Below are 15,741 nucleotides of genomic sequence, written 5' to 3' on the forward strand. Positions count from 1 at the left end.
AATTTCAGCTCCCACCCTCAAGGTCCAGCCTATTCCTGATCTTCCCTTCCTGACTACCTGCCCCTATGGACTTTTGAGCTTGCTTAACAAGTACTCACAACCACATAACCAATTCTTCGTAATAAATCCACACATATAAACACACACAAACACTCACTCTTACACACACTTTCTCTCTCTCTCACTTAAAATCTCTAGCTGGTTCTAACTAAACTCTAATACCTATGTGTTCACATCTGCCCACAACCCCTACCTTCTATACACCCATTTCTACCTTTGTGAGAAAAAGCAAAAAAAGCAACAAAAAAACCCACACTCTATTTAATGTTCTCAGACTGGATGCAGACATATTTTAAATAATGGCAGAACACTGTCTGGTTTCAACAGGCTGCTGTAACAAAATACCACACACTGGGTGGATTAGAAGCAGTAGAAATGTATTTCTCCCAGTTGTAGAGGCTGGGAAATCTCAGATCAAGGTGCAGCATGTTTGGATTCTGGTGAGTACCCTTTCTGTGGTTCATAAATAGTGTCTTCTTGCTGTATATCCATGTGGTACAAAGGGCAAGGCATAATCCCATTTGTGGGGGTTCTGTCTCCCTCATTACCTAGTCACCTAAAAAAGGCCCCACCTCCTAATGCCGTAAGACTGGAGATAAGGTTTCAACAAATGAGTGTGGAGGGGTAGCACATAAAAACATTCAGACCACAGCCAAAAATTTCCCTTTCTGTTATCACTATTTTGGAGGTGTGCATAAGTTTGTTGCTTTAGGGAATAGTTCCTTTCCTGTGCTTCAAATCACTTTTTTCACTGTGATACCCCACAGTGAAGTGGGGTTCACCTGTCCTTTCACATATCTTTAGCAAATCTTCCAAAGTTTCTCTTAACTCAGGAGTTTTCAATTTCTCTATGACCAGCACCAATCTAAATAAGAAACCTCATTTATTTCCTTTCCATTCAGACTCTTTTATTCCTATCAGTTGCCCTTATGTATGACATAAAATTATTCTGTAGCCTAATATTCTGTGCAAATTTCATTAGGACTCTCTCTTGAGAAAAGTCATGGTTGTGTTTAAATCATTAGTTATAGCACTGATTACACAAACAAAACATTATAATAACTCAAAACAACAGATAAATTTTAACAGATTTACCTATACAATTTAATACCATAAATAAAGCAAAAGAAAAATTCAGTGAAATTTTTAAAAGTATGTTCTGTATAAGTATAAATGATTATTGTTTTAAATTATTAAATTACTTAATGTTCTAATAGCAAAAATGACTAAATACAAATTGGACAGCATTTAAGAAAATTATAATTTTCATCTGTTAAATCAGTGTAGGTATAAAAACATTGATAAATGAAGATATGAGGAGTTGGCAGTGCAACAAGGGCAACTATCTAGCAGGGAAAAGCAATTGGGCAATGTACACTAACACTTTTAAAAAATGTTCAGACCCCTTGACTCAGTAATTTCACTTCTGGGAATCTCGCCCAAAGAAATAGTCTACTATCTACCTATCTACTATCAAATTCAAAATTAAAAAACCAAACTGAGCCTTTATGCATAGACATTCATGGCAGCATAGCATAAGGAAAGACAGAAAGAAGAAATAATTACATGCCTAAGAATAGGGGAGTAATTAAAAAATTCACAGGAGTGCTACATAGCACATAAAATTTCATTTAGGATGTTTATAACATTGAGACTCACTTATGACAATGAGGGAAAAGTAAGATGTAAAATTGCACAAGTAGTCTGGTCACATCTGATCTGCTAAATGCATACACACAACCCTACAACCAAACTCAAAACTTTAGTATTTTCCTACTAGAGATTCTAATAGGGTGCTGTACATTTAACTTCCTCATCTCTTTTAAATTCTTTTGTTCTGCTAACTTACAAGAAATAGCTCTAATAGTTACACTGCTGTAACAGTTATATTGTTTAAGATGATTTTCTCATTCACCTGCTAAATTGAATTGGAGCCTTTCCCTGAGTACCTGAGACATGTAAAACCTGAGTCCCTGAGGTAGTAGGTAAACCAGAGTGTGATTTAAGGAAGCAATTTTGTTCTTGGACCAGGTCTACCTGTACCATTTGCTTTTGTCTGACATTCTGAGTGGTGACCATACTATTTAATGATATATAAAAACTTATACTTTAAAAGTATATGCATGAAACAAACTGTATATCCTTCCATATCCACAAGAAAACTTTTAAATAATAATGGAAATGAAGTACTTACCAGAAAAGGTAACCTATAAGTTTTTATGCTTCTTCTGAAGATAAGATCCTCTGAATCAGAGTGCAATAAGTGGATATTTTTCAAACTTTAAAAGTTATTATTATATTACACTCATAATAGATACTTATTTGTCAGTTTCAAATTAGATTCAACATCATTTGTTTTCCTGATGAGGTGAACATTTAACTTTCTCACAAAAGGCAAAACAAATGCATGAAAAACAATTGTATGTTCAAAGGTAAAACAGTCCAAAAATCTAAAACTTACTGTTCATGGAAATCCAGCATTGGTGGCTCAAATCGTATGGGCCTGCAATTACCCCGGTATAGAGATATACTGTAAATAAAGAAAAAATGAGAATAAGAAGTAATCCTTCAATTCTCCAAACTGTAACTAAACACCGTCATGACACAATGTCTTTTAAAAGTGGGATCTAGCGTCTATTGGGAACACGCATTACTTTTGGGCCTCATGCATGCTAGGCAAACATGGTATGCCACTTGAGTCACACTCCTAGCTCTGCTTTTGTTTTAATTAGAAGAAACCAATAAATGTTATGTGGTGCTATGTGTCTATAATCCCAGCTGTTGGGAGGTGGAAACCAAAAGATCTTGACTTTGTGGCTAGTCTGGAGGTAGGGGAAAGAGGAGAGAAAGGAAACAGAAAAGGAGGAAGGGAGGGACAGAGGAAGGAAAGGAGGGAGGGAGGAAAAGACAAAGGGAGAGGAAGGGAGGAGAGGGGAGAGAAAATGGGAACATATGAAAACAGAAAATACTTAGAGTGAATGCTAGAATTTATTTGGTTGATATAATTGGTAACAATATACTTTAATGTTTGCTTTGATTATTGATACTTGCAACATGAACAAGTACTCAATACAATGATACATATTTGAAAGACAGTATCTGGAGACAAAATTCATGACCACATTGTAACTAAAGTTGCAAAAGTTAAACAAAAATGACTGTAGGAATAGAAATTTCCAAGAACTGAAACAGTTTGGAACACAATGATCTATGACACTTTGGTCTAAATATCTGAGCATCATTTCTATCTATCTCACATGATACTAGAATTTGTCACCAAAACATTTCTGAATAGCAAGCCTCAGATATCATCATGACCTAACATTGATCTAAAATATAAATGACCTTTGGGGTAGGGGGTGTTCACATGCTTAAAATCATCTGTCTATATGCCTAGAAGTTAGAAATTCAGTTAGCTATTTAAGTTTTGAAAGAGTAGATTTTGATCTTTTTGTTTTAAAAAAAAAGTTAGAGAAAAATCCATTTGTAGGACTACTTTATTTCCATCACCACCACAATTCACAAGAACACAAGCTTCCAAACAATACAGTAATTCCTGTTTAGGAGGTATAGGAAATACATTAAAAATAGACAAGGACATTCACAATATACAGGAAAATTGGCTTCAACTGAACTCTACAAAGACTGAATAATCTGGGCGGTGGAATACTGAGATCAAGGTAGTAAAGTCCAAACATGCTTTTACACCTACTCGTTTTAGAGTATCGCTCTGTGCTGCTTGATAGTCTCTATCTCTACATATGTTAAACAGAAAAGATGCCAAGCAGAACAGACAGTATACATAAAAATGTAGGATTATACCTTATTAAAGCACAAAACTAAAGATACTAGCCTAAGAAGGCACAGTAACTTAAAACATAATGACCAGGTATAGCTGGAGGTACAGAATCTATTCCCTCGTGCTTTCTGCCCTTCTGAGATTTAAGAAGGATGACACTCTTTGATGCCTTTAAAATAAGAGTTGCTGTCCATCTTGTCTGTTTTAATAGCATTAAATTCAAACTCATTCAAGATCTTAATCAAATAAAGGAAAAATGAAATATAATACATGAGGTAGTAATCTCTATCATTAATTCATATATATATACATCTGTGTTAGACACTGGAGGCACAAAGGAGATTAAGATAATTTTTGATAGATACCAATGTGTTCTCTTTTAAATATTTTCTGTCCTTTATATTCTAGCATGTTTTTATTTTTTAAATTGTTGTGCTGGGTGGGGGCACATTGTGGCATTTACAAAAGTTCCTACTGTATCAAATATATCATAATTGAATTCACCACCTCCACCATTCTCATTTATCTCCCCCTCCTTCCATTCCTGGAATAGTTTCAACAGGTATCATTACCACATTTACATATATATGTAATATCTGCACCATATTTGCCCTCCTACACTCTTTCCCAACCACCTCTTCCCTCCCACTGATACCAACCCTTCCCACTCCCCAGGCAGAACCTCTTCCACCCTCCTGTTCTCTGATTTTGTAAAGAAAAAAAATGACATTTTTGCATGTTTAAGATAGCTACACAAGAAGTTTCCTTGTGACATTTCCATGTATATATGTATTATAACACAGATTGGTTCATATCCTCTATCTTCATTCTACCTTAGTCCCTTTCTTAGGGTGGTTTTAACTAGTTTAAAAGTTCTATATTCATTCTTGTGGATGAATATATTCACATTCTTATTTTCCTTCTTTTACCCTATCCTCTCGAAAGTGACATCCCCTTAGTGTGACCTATTTTTCATAATACTTCTGTATTTGTATTAGGTCTATATTTCACATATGAGAGAAAACATGGGGCTTTTGACCTTCTGAGCCTGGGTAACTTCTTTTAAGATGATGTTCTCCGGTCCTATCCATTTACCTACAATTGACAAAATTTCATTCTTCTTTGTAGCTGAATAAAATTCCATTGTGTGTATACACACACTACATTTTCTTGATCCATTCATCAGTAGGGGGCATCGTGGCTATTTCCATAGCTAGCTATTGTGAGTAACACTGCAATAAACATATGGGTATGCAGGTGCCTTTATTGTAACCTGACTTACATTCCTTCAGGTATAAATCACTCCAAGGTGGAGTGGTTCATAGGGCAGTTCTATTTTTAGTTTTTTGTGGAGCCTCCATACTATTTTCCATAGTGGTTTTACTAATTTATATTTCCACCAGCAGTGTATGAGGGTTCCTTTCCCCCACATCCTCACAAACATTTGTTGTTGTTTGTGTTATTGATGATAGCCATTCTAACAGGAATGAGGTGGAATCTTAAAATGGTTTTTATTTGCATTTTCTTTATGTCCAGGGATGGTGAGCATTTCTTCATGTGTTTTTTGGCCAGTTGGACTTTTTCCTTTGAAAAAGCTCTGTTCAGTTCATTTGCCCATTTCTTCATTGGGTTATTGATTTTGGTGGGGGGGAGTTTAGTTTTTTTAAGCTCCTTGTATATCTGGTTATCAATCCCTTGTCAAATGTATAGCTGGCAAAGATTCTCTTCCATTCTGTGGGGAGCCTCTTCAATTTAGAAACCATTTCTTTTGTTGTGTAGAAGCTTTTTCATTTCATGTAGTCCCATTTGTCAATCCTTTCTCTTTAGCTGCTGAGCCATTTGAGTTTTATTAAGGACGTCATTCCCTATGCCTATTGTTTCCAGGGTATTACCTGTTCTTTCCTGCACTAACTTCAAAGTTTCAGGTCTTATATAAAGGTTCCTAATCCATTTTGAGTTGATACTTGTACATGAATCTAGCTTCAGTTTTCCGCAGGCAGATATAAGTTCTCCTCTCACAGAACCAAGAGTTTATTCTACAGTTGCGAATAGAATGTCTAAATTGGCCTGTCAGGGTAAAAAAGTGCACATGAATGGTGGATACCTGGGAAAGAAAGTGGGAATGTTACTTGGCAAGCTGAAGAACAAAGAGACTGAAAAAGCCAGGGTGCAGAGGAGGAAGAGAGGTAGGAGCTCAGGTCAAAGGTACAAAGGAGGGTACAGTAGTCTAACATAACATGCAGCCTCTACAGTGTTTTGAGCAAAGAAGAAACATGACTTGATACATTTTTAAAGGATAACTCTGGCTATTGTGTGAAGAACAGTACAAGCAGGCAAGTGTTGCAGGAATCCAGGTAGGACAGTTATGATCTAGGGAAGCCACAGGGAGGGAGGTAAGAAGAGCTATTTTCTGAAAAGATTTGGAAGTTAAAAACAGGTTATACTGATTGATTGATTTGGGGTTATAAGAGGAAAAAGAAGAATCAAATATGACTTACAAGATTTTGACTGCTGTGACATAAGAAGAGTGGAAGTTAAAAACAGGTTATACTGATTGATTGATTTGGGGTTATAAGAGGAAAAAGAAGAATCAAATATGACTTACAAGATTTTGACTGCTGTGACATGAGAAGAGTGGTTGGAAGTAGGAAGGGGTAGATGGAAAATGTTCAAGAGTATTGTTTTGGACATTTAAATTTGAGATGTCTTATATAGATGGAGTCATCAATTAGGTAGCTGAATATACATGGCTATTGCTTATATAAAGCTGACTTCAATAGAGTGTTCTTATATATGGTCACCTTGCTGAATTTAATTCTAATTGTTTAGACATTCTTAAATTTTCTACTGTTGCTAGAGGTTCTGCTAAAAATGAGCAATATCTTAGATGATCACTGTAGACAAATTGTTTGCAGATAACAATTCTATTTCTTCCTTTCAAATCCTTAGATCTTGTTTTTTATGTCTGTACTAAGCCCTCCTGTAAACAGAAGTGGTGCCCAGCAATAGTTACTAATATGCATGAAAGATCATTTCCTTCTAAGTGTGTATTTTCAAAACAACAGCATAGCTATATCTAAGGAACAAGCTGAGGCAGGTGTAATCTTTTTTTTTTTCATTTTTCTTTTATTATTCATATGTGCATACAAGGCTTGGTTCATTTCTCCCCCCTGCCCCCACCCCCTCCCTTATCACCCACTCCACCCCCTCCCTCTCCCCCCCCCAATACCCAGCAGAAACTATTTTGCCCTTGTTTCTAATTTTGTTGTAGAGAGAATATAAGCAATAATAGGAAGGAACAAGGGTTTTTGCTGGTTGAGATAAGGATAGCTATACAGGGCATTGACTCACATTGATTTCCTGTGCGTGGGTGTTACCTTCTAGGTTAATTCTTTTTGATCTAACCTTTTCTCTAGTACCTGTTCCCCTTTTCCTATTGGCCTCAGTTGCTTTTAAGGTATCTGCTTTAGTTTCTCTGTGTTAAGGGCAACAAATGCTAGCTAGTTTTTCAGGTGTCTTACCTATCCTCACCCCTCCTTTGTGTGCTCTCGCTTTTATCATGTGCTCATAGTCCAATTCCCTTGTTGTGTATGCCCTTGATCTAATGTCCACATATGAGGGAGAACATACGATTTTTGGTTTTTTGAGCCAGGCTAACCTCACTCAGAATGATGTTCTCCAATTCCATCCATTTACCAGCGAATGATAACATTTCGTTCTTCTTCATGGCTGCATAAAATTCCATTATGTATAGATACCACATTTTCTTAATCCATTCATCAGTGCTGGGGCATCTTGGCTGTTTCCATAACTTGGCTATTGTGAATAGTGCCGCAATAAACAACAAAACCAAAAATGCAGTAATACAGTTGTCATGTATTCTTAGCTAACAGAAATGATCCTACCGTATTTAGTTAGATAGGGCATGATATCATTTAGTGCTTTATTAACAGAACACAAATATTTGCAAATAAGTAATGCTACAACAATATAACTGGAGGAGAAGTAATATGAAAAATGGTACCCTCTGCCAATTTCAATGCAACATAATCTGAGACACTGTAGTAATATAATGTATGCTTTTATGCTTTCTATACAGATTGTTATTTGTTCTGAATAAATTGGTTTAAACTATTTTAACTAAAACTTTATTTATTTGGAGATTAAGGAACAAAGATTATTTTCTGACTCCAAGCTAGGAAACAACTAGAAAGAGACATGAAATCTTTTGGGAAATGGTCTGCACTGCTTGATAAACTGTCAGGTCAAAGTTAAGCAGGCAACTCCCAAATGAAACATATGGAACTTTTGTGGAGCTTTAGGAATTTGTTTAAACTAGAAAGCTTAAAATGTTTTCCTAGGATCAATTACTACCAAAACAAAAGGTACCCTTTGTCTCAGTATTTCTCAAAGAATGTTTTGTGGTTCCACATGAATCTAAAATACCTAGATGTTTGTGGAATGCAGATTGCAGGGCCCCACCTTCAGAAGCTTATTTCTTACATCCAGTACAAAGCCCAGAAACCTGCATTATAAGCATTCTCACATTTGCAGACTATCTTACACCTTGATCCACAAACAAGCATTACAGCTACAAGAGGGTGGGTGGGTAGGGGGGCACATGGGGATTTTAACAAGTAAAATTTTCAAAGGCAGTTCTAAACATGATTTTTGTTACAGACAGCTAAATAACAGTGACTTAAGAAAAATGAACAAAACTTCTCCTGTATAATAGACATTTTTTCCTACAAATACATTTTAGTTGTCCTCCTACTTTAGCATCCTGAGTGCTGAGTTTATAGGTAATACATCACTAACAGGTCCCTTACATTTTAGTTTTAATGTTGCATTTCTCAAATGTCTAATAATGTCAAACATCTTTCCATTTGTTTATTGTCCAATTACATATATATTTAAAAAACAGATGTCTGTTGAAAGTTTTTTTTTTTAATTGGGATGTTTGTCTTAATATTAATTTGTAATAATTACCCATATTTTCCAGACTCACACACTTTGTCAGACATATATACTGTGAATATTTTCTCTCAGTCCCTTGGCTTTTTCTATTATTAATGGTGTCTTAAAGAACAGAAGTTTTTAATTTTAATGAAGTCCAATTACCATTTTTTTCTTTTATGGTATGTGCTTATCTTAAGATAAGTTTGCACAGGCTGCAAATAAGCTGTATATTGCATTCTAAAAATTTTATACCTTCAGCTTTTACATGTAGGTCTATTATGTTCCACTTAACTTAATTCTGGTATATGGTAGTGAGTTAAGGGTTAAAGTGTTTGGTTTTTTTCTATGTATTTTCCAGCAGGTTCAGGATGTTTGTGGAAAACATCCACGTGCCAATGAATGACCTTGGCACATTTTGTAAAAAAGAAAAAAATCAACTAGGTTTTCAAAACAGGTGGTTTTAAAAGGTCCTCCAAAACTTGTTTGGGCTATTCAAGGTAACTAATTTCCATATAAACTTGAAAGTCAGTGTATCAATTCTACAAAACTGTTGCCATTTTTAACTGAACTGCACTTAATCTAAAAATTCATCTAGAGAGAATGAACACAGACACTCTGAAAATATCTAGGATTCCCTCAATTTCTCTAATCAGTATTATACAGTTTTCAGTGTACTCTCATCCACTTTTTGTTACATGTGTTTTTCTGTGGGCTTTGTTTTTTGTGTGTGTGTGGTACTGGGTTTGAACTCGGCTTCACACTTGCTAGACAGGTGCTCTACCACTTCAGCCACTCCACCAGCCATTTTTGTGTTGGGTATTTTCAAGACAGCATCTTGAGAACTATTTGCTGGGGGCTGGCTTTGAAACCCGATCCTCCTGATTTCTGCCTCCAGGGTAACTAGGATTACATGTGTGGGCCTGGTCGCATGCCTTTTGTTACATACGTTTGATGATACTATAAACAGCACTTTCTGCAACATTTTACTTTGCATTAGTTATAAAGAAATTGATGTTATTTCTGATAATTGAACTTAATATCCTTCGATCTTGCTAAATTATTTATTAGTTTTGTGGAGGGGTTATATTTCTTAGGATTTTCTGTATACACAGTCATGCTGTTTGTAAACAAACCCTTTTACCCCTTTCTCTTACTCCTTTCCAATCTGATGTATCTTATTTCTGTTTCATACCTCAATATAATGTCTAGTACATGCAGTAAGATATTGAATGGAAATGATGAAAGTGGACATCTCTGCCACTTTTCCAGTATTAGAAAGAAAGCATTCAATCTCCACTATCAAGTACAATGCTGTCTGTCATTTTTCCATAGATGCTCTTTATCAGTTTGGAGAAATACTTTTCAATGCCTAGTTTGCTTAGCATTTTAAATCATATATAGATACCAATTATTTTGGCAGTACTGGGGAGCTGAACTCAGGGCCTTGTGCTTGCTAGGCAGGGGCTTGAGCCATGCTGCCAGCCCTTTTTGCTTAGTTTTTGTTTGGTTTTTTGGGCAGTCCTGGGGCTTGAACTCAGGGCCTACACCTTGAGCCACTCCATCAGCCCTTTTTTGTGATGGGTTTTTTCAAGATAGGGTCTGTGAACTATTCACCCAGGCTGGCTTCAAACCACAATCCTCCTGCTCTTTGCCTCCTGAGTAGCTAGGATTACAGGCGTGGGCCACAGATGCCCAGCTTGCTTCAGTTGTTTTGAGATTCAGGTCTTGCTTTATGTCCAGGCTGGCCTGGATTGTGATCCTATCTGTGTCTCCCTACACAACAGGGATGGCAGATATGTACCGTGGTGCCCGGCCTGTTTGAAGTGGGGTCTTGAGAGTTCTTCTGCCCGGGCTGGCACTGAACCTCGATCCTCCTGACCTCTGTCTCCAAGTAGCTGGGACTGCAGGAGTGAGTCACCTCATTCTTGCCTAGATAGATACTGAATGTTTTTCACAGGAATTTTTTCTGCTTCTATTCAAATAGTTATATACGGTTTTTCCCTTTTATTGTGTAACAAAAGAAAGAATACTGATTTTCAAATTTTAATCAATCTCTTCTTATGCATTTCTAGATTCAAGTTGCTAATATTTTGTTAAGAACTTCAAGACATATGTTCATAAAAAATATTCTCTAACTTTCTTATAATGTCTTTATGGTCACCTCCTAAAATGTGTTGGAAGGATACCTTCCTGCTCTTGTTTCTGAAAGAGTTTGTGTAAGATCAGTATTAGCTCTCTGCTAGGTGTCTGATGGACTTGCCAGTCATACGAGGCTGTAGTTATGTGGATGTGTGTGTGTGTAAAGATTTAAAACTATGACTTCTATGACTTTAATGGATACAGGAAAATTCATATTTCCTAATTCTCCATTAGTTAGTTTTGGTAATCTGTATCTTTCAAATTTATCCACTTCATCCCAGTTGCCAGATGTACTGGACTAAAATGGTTCAAAGTGTTTCTAATTGTTCTTTGACTATAATATCAGTAGTGCTGTCCCTTTCATTAGTGATTTTTTTTTGTGTGCGTTTTCTCTATTTCTTAACCAGTCTAGACTGAGGTTAACCTGCTGTGTTATACTTTTCAAGAAATCAGTTTTTGTTTAAACTGATGTTCTCTTGTTTTTCTATTTATATCTGATTTCAAACGTGTTCTTTTTCTCTTGCTTGGCACTCTTATACACTGAACAAGGATATGTAAATTGGTACAACCCTTCTGAAAGAGAATTTGACAACATCTAACAAAACTACATATGCATTTACTTTTGACTTATCAATCCTACTTCTAGAAATTTATCCTAAACATAAACAAACTATCTATTTACTTATTTGATAAATAAAAATTACATATATTGCTGGGCATAGTAGCACACACCTATAATCTCAGCACTTGGGAGGCTGACCTGAAAGGATCCTATGTTGGAGGTTAGCCTGGGCTACATAGCAATACGCAGTCCTAACCAAAGCAAAATGAACCAAAACAAAACCACCAACAAAAAAACCCTTCCCCCAAAAAGGTCAAAGTTATAATGATAAGAAAGACAAATCAGCTGTTCAACATGAGACATAAAAATTAAATATGAAGGCCTAAGTTGTGTCAAAAACTTCTTTTCTTTAAAATAAGTAGGAAAATTGGGGCTGAAGGAATGGCTAAAGTGGTAGAAAGCCTGCTTAGCAAGCATGAGGCCCTGAGTTCAAACCTCAGTCCCATCATGCAATCAATCAATCAATAAAGGAAAAATGGACAAAATTCAAACAAAATCTATAGATAAAATAATAACATGTGTCAATGTTAATTTCTGTGGCCTATAAAATAATATCTGCATTTGTAAGAAATATACACTGAAATACCCAGTGTAAAAGATCTTATGTCTACAAATAATTCTCAAAGTACTCAGAAAAAATAATTATAAGATTCATATGTATATATAGAGAAATATAGAGAGAAAATAATGAGAAGGACTGGGAATGAAGGAGTTGAAAAGGGAGATTATAAATGATAAAACAAATGTGGAAAAATGTTGAGAAAGTGGGGAATCCAAGTCAAGGGAATATTGGAATTCTCTGTACTGTTTTACCATTTTTCTTGTAAACTCAAATTATTTCAAAATAAAAGGTACAAATTAAGTGCAAATTTAAAATTAAAGTATATTTCTTAAAGTGAGCATATGCTTTAATATTCCTTTCATATAGTCTGACAATAACTGTAATTTTTGATGGTAAGGTTTCAGTCTTCCACATTGTCATTTATTTTCTATTTTTCTTAACTGCACTTTATTCCTTTTGTCCTCTTTTTTCTGCCTTTTTTTAAAAAAGATCAACTGAGAATTCTTCGGGCATGCTGTTTCTTCTGTTACTTCATCAGCTACATCTCTGTGCTCTTTTTTTAAATGGTCTTAATGTTTACTCTAGGCTTTATTGTATCACAATCTAAAAATAACATTATACCACTTTACCTATAATGTCAGATTACAATTCAATTCTTCCATCCACCTTTCCTGTCCTTTGTGTTATTGTTACCAGATATGTAATATACACTCTGTTGTAAATTTCATAAAATTATGTGCTTGTAAAAATCTGTTCTTTAAATTTCTTAGGACTAGAGGCATAGGGGACCCTCCCTGAAAAATAACTAAAGCAAAAAGAATTGAGGGAGTGGCTCAAGTGGTAGAGCACCTGCCTAATATGAGGTCCTGAGTTCAAAACCAAGTACTGCCAAAAAAAAAAATTCTAATGGTCTTCATTCTCTTTTTCCCCCACATTTGTGTATTTACCTGGAATGGTTTAGCTACTTGCAGCCCTTAACATTTCTTAAGGTGCCAGCCTGCCGCTAGCCACAAATTTTCTTAGCTTTTTCTAGAAATGGCTTTATTTTTGAAGAGTATTACTGTCAATGTATTCTACATTGACAGTTTTCCTTTTTATACTTTAAAGATGTCATTTTATTGGGTTTTGGTATGCATTTGGGTCTGATGAAAAAACAGCAGACTGGGTGTAAGGTTTTCTTTGTGTTATTCTTGCTTTGGATTTATTGAAGTTCTTTCCACAGTTCCCCCATGTCTGGGAACTTAATTACACATACATTAGACTGTCTGCTATTGTACCAGTGTTATTCATTCTTTTTTGCAGTTACTTTTCTCCCCTTGCTTGGATGACTTCTCTTACTGTGTTCAAATTCACAGAGCTTTTCTTTTTCAATGTCTAAATTGTTGCTAATCCTGTCCAGTGAAATTTTCATTCCTGAAACTGTATTTTTCAACTCTAGAGGTTTCATTTGTTCTTTTTTATACAGTGTATTTTCCCTCATTGTGTTCATGTTTTCCTTTAAATCACTGAACACATAGAACTGAATTCCCTGTGGGGAATAAGCATCACCTTGCTGCCATCAGCCACTCAAGTGAAGTGTTCTCTGGCTGCCATATCCTCCCGGACTAGCTCCTCCACTGCTGGGAGCTGGAGAGCCTGGAACTTTCATTCAGCTGCCAAGCACAATGAAAGAGCTCTTCAGCAAGGTAGAGAGCTGTGGGAGGAGGACAGGAGCAGGCCCTAAGCTTGACTGTTATAACTTCCACTGTTCATACCAAGCGTGTGTAGATTTTGTTGACTAAATGTTTCTTGATTCATTCTAATACCTTTCAACAATACCCAGAAACTTTGACTGTATTTATTAATTCTGACCAGCTTAACAGGTGTCTTTTTGAAGAAGTTCCCATGATCTGCACACTTACCATTACAGAACTCTTGAATCTATCACACTCATTTTTAAGGTAAGAGAAAGTTGTTGCTTTTGGAGAATAAGTGAGGTAAACTAGTTTACTTAAAGGAGCTTACCAATACCTGCTGCTATATTTATTACAGAGCAAACCATTTCTTATCTTAAACTCATTTTTACTAAGTTGTCATGCCCATCATCAATTTACCATAGTTTTTAAGATTTACTCAAAGTATCACCACTTTTTATTGTATGTCACTTCATGTGCAGCTAAAAGCTCCAAAGTAAGAAAACAAATCAAAGTATAAACTCAAAAGAAACCTTGAGAAAACTTACACTTTTTCACAAAATGTAAAACATATCAGCCAAACTGCAGCAGTTAGCAGGTTTTATATGTCATTAACATAATGGCAAGTTAGCAAAAAGGCCACCACCAGGTCCACCTTAGACCAGAGCCATAAGCAGAATAAACCTCTTTATAAAAAAAAAAGATACATGAAAGACAATGACAAATCTTAGATCTTTCACATGCTTAAAGTTAATTGTAGCCAACTGAAATAGCTGTATTCAATAATAAAGAAATGATCAAATTAAGTCAATTATAAGGAAACAGCCAGCATAATTTGAAAAGCACTCCCCAAGAGCCTGGTGTGGTGGTCCCTACCTGTAATCCCAGCATTCAGAAGGATCAAGAATTGGAGGCCAGCCTGAGCTACACAACGAGACCTTATCTCAACAAACCTAAAATCCATACCAAACCAAAACATATTTCTCAACCCAAGATTATTCCCCAGGTAATGAGAAAAATTCTTGAGATACTAGAAAACTTTAGGTCAAAAGACCTTGGTTCTTCTTGGAGTACATTATGTGTCTGACAGACACACACACACTTCTTACTTGTAAGTTTCTTAGAGATATTATTTTTCTTAAACAGGTTTCTGGCCATATACATTAAGATTTCTAGCTCTTTTAACAATAATATCATACACTGCTCTCAACATAAGACTGCACAGCTATTCCTTTGTCTGAAATGCACTTCCTAAAGATTTTCACTTGGTAAGCTTACACATCAGCTCAGAGAGGCCTTCCTAACATCCAACCTGAAGAAGCAATGAAGTCCTCTCTGTCCCAGATTTTCTCTATTTGGTGGCTTATGATCTACTTTTCCCATTAGAACACATGTGCCACCATAGCAGGAGTTTTAACTATCTTACCCATCAAGCACTGTGGTAATTTAAAAATATGTCCAAAAATTCTGTGATACTCACTCCTTTCTTCAAGAGATAGGATTTTAACTTCCCTTTCCTTGGGTATGACTTACTTATGAGTAGAATATAGTGGAAATGATAGTGTATGACTTCTAAGACTTAATTATAGCAGGTTTTGTGGCTTCCTCCTTGTTCTTTCTCTTGGTTCATCTGCTCTGGGGGATACTAGTTGCCATGGCATGAAAACAGTTCAGCAGTTTTATGGAGAGTTCCACATGCAAAGAAAGGCCTCCTACCACCAGCCAGCAAGGAACTGTGGTCTTTTACCAGCAATCATGTGCATGAGCCAACTTGGCAGAGGATCTTCCAAGCCTAGGCCTTCAGATGACTGCAGCTTTGAATATTCTCTTGACTGCAACCTCATGGGAGATACTGAACCAAACACTTAGTTAAGTCACTCTTAAATTTCTTAGTCACAGAAAATGAGAGATAACTATTTGCAGTTTT

The 15,741-nt window shown here is 35.9% G+C and overlaps 1 protein-coding gene across 2 annotated transcripts in view; it reads right to left on the reverse strand.

The window, feature by feature from the left end:
• Tmem131 (transmembrane protein 131) overlaps window positions 1–15,741 on the reverse strand; it is a 174,694-nt gene that overhangs the window by 81,988 nt on the left and 76,965 nt on the right. For both annotated transcript variants that reach the window (XM_020177767.2, XM_020177766.2), the window contains exon 4: window positions 2,522–2,590. In XM_020177767.2, the coding sequence (XP_020033356.2) occupies window positions 2,522–2,590 (69 nt within the window). The remainder of the gene's footprint in view (window positions 1–2,521; window positions 2,591–15,741) is intronic.

Source organism: Castor canadensis, chromosome 12 (assembly GCF_047511655.1).
Source record: "Castor canadensis chromosome 12, mCasCan1.hap1v2, whole genome shotgun sequence".
Classification (NCBI taxonomy): domain Eukaryota; kingdom Metazoa; phylum Chordata; class Mammalia; order Rodentia; family Castoridae; genus Castor; species Castor canadensis.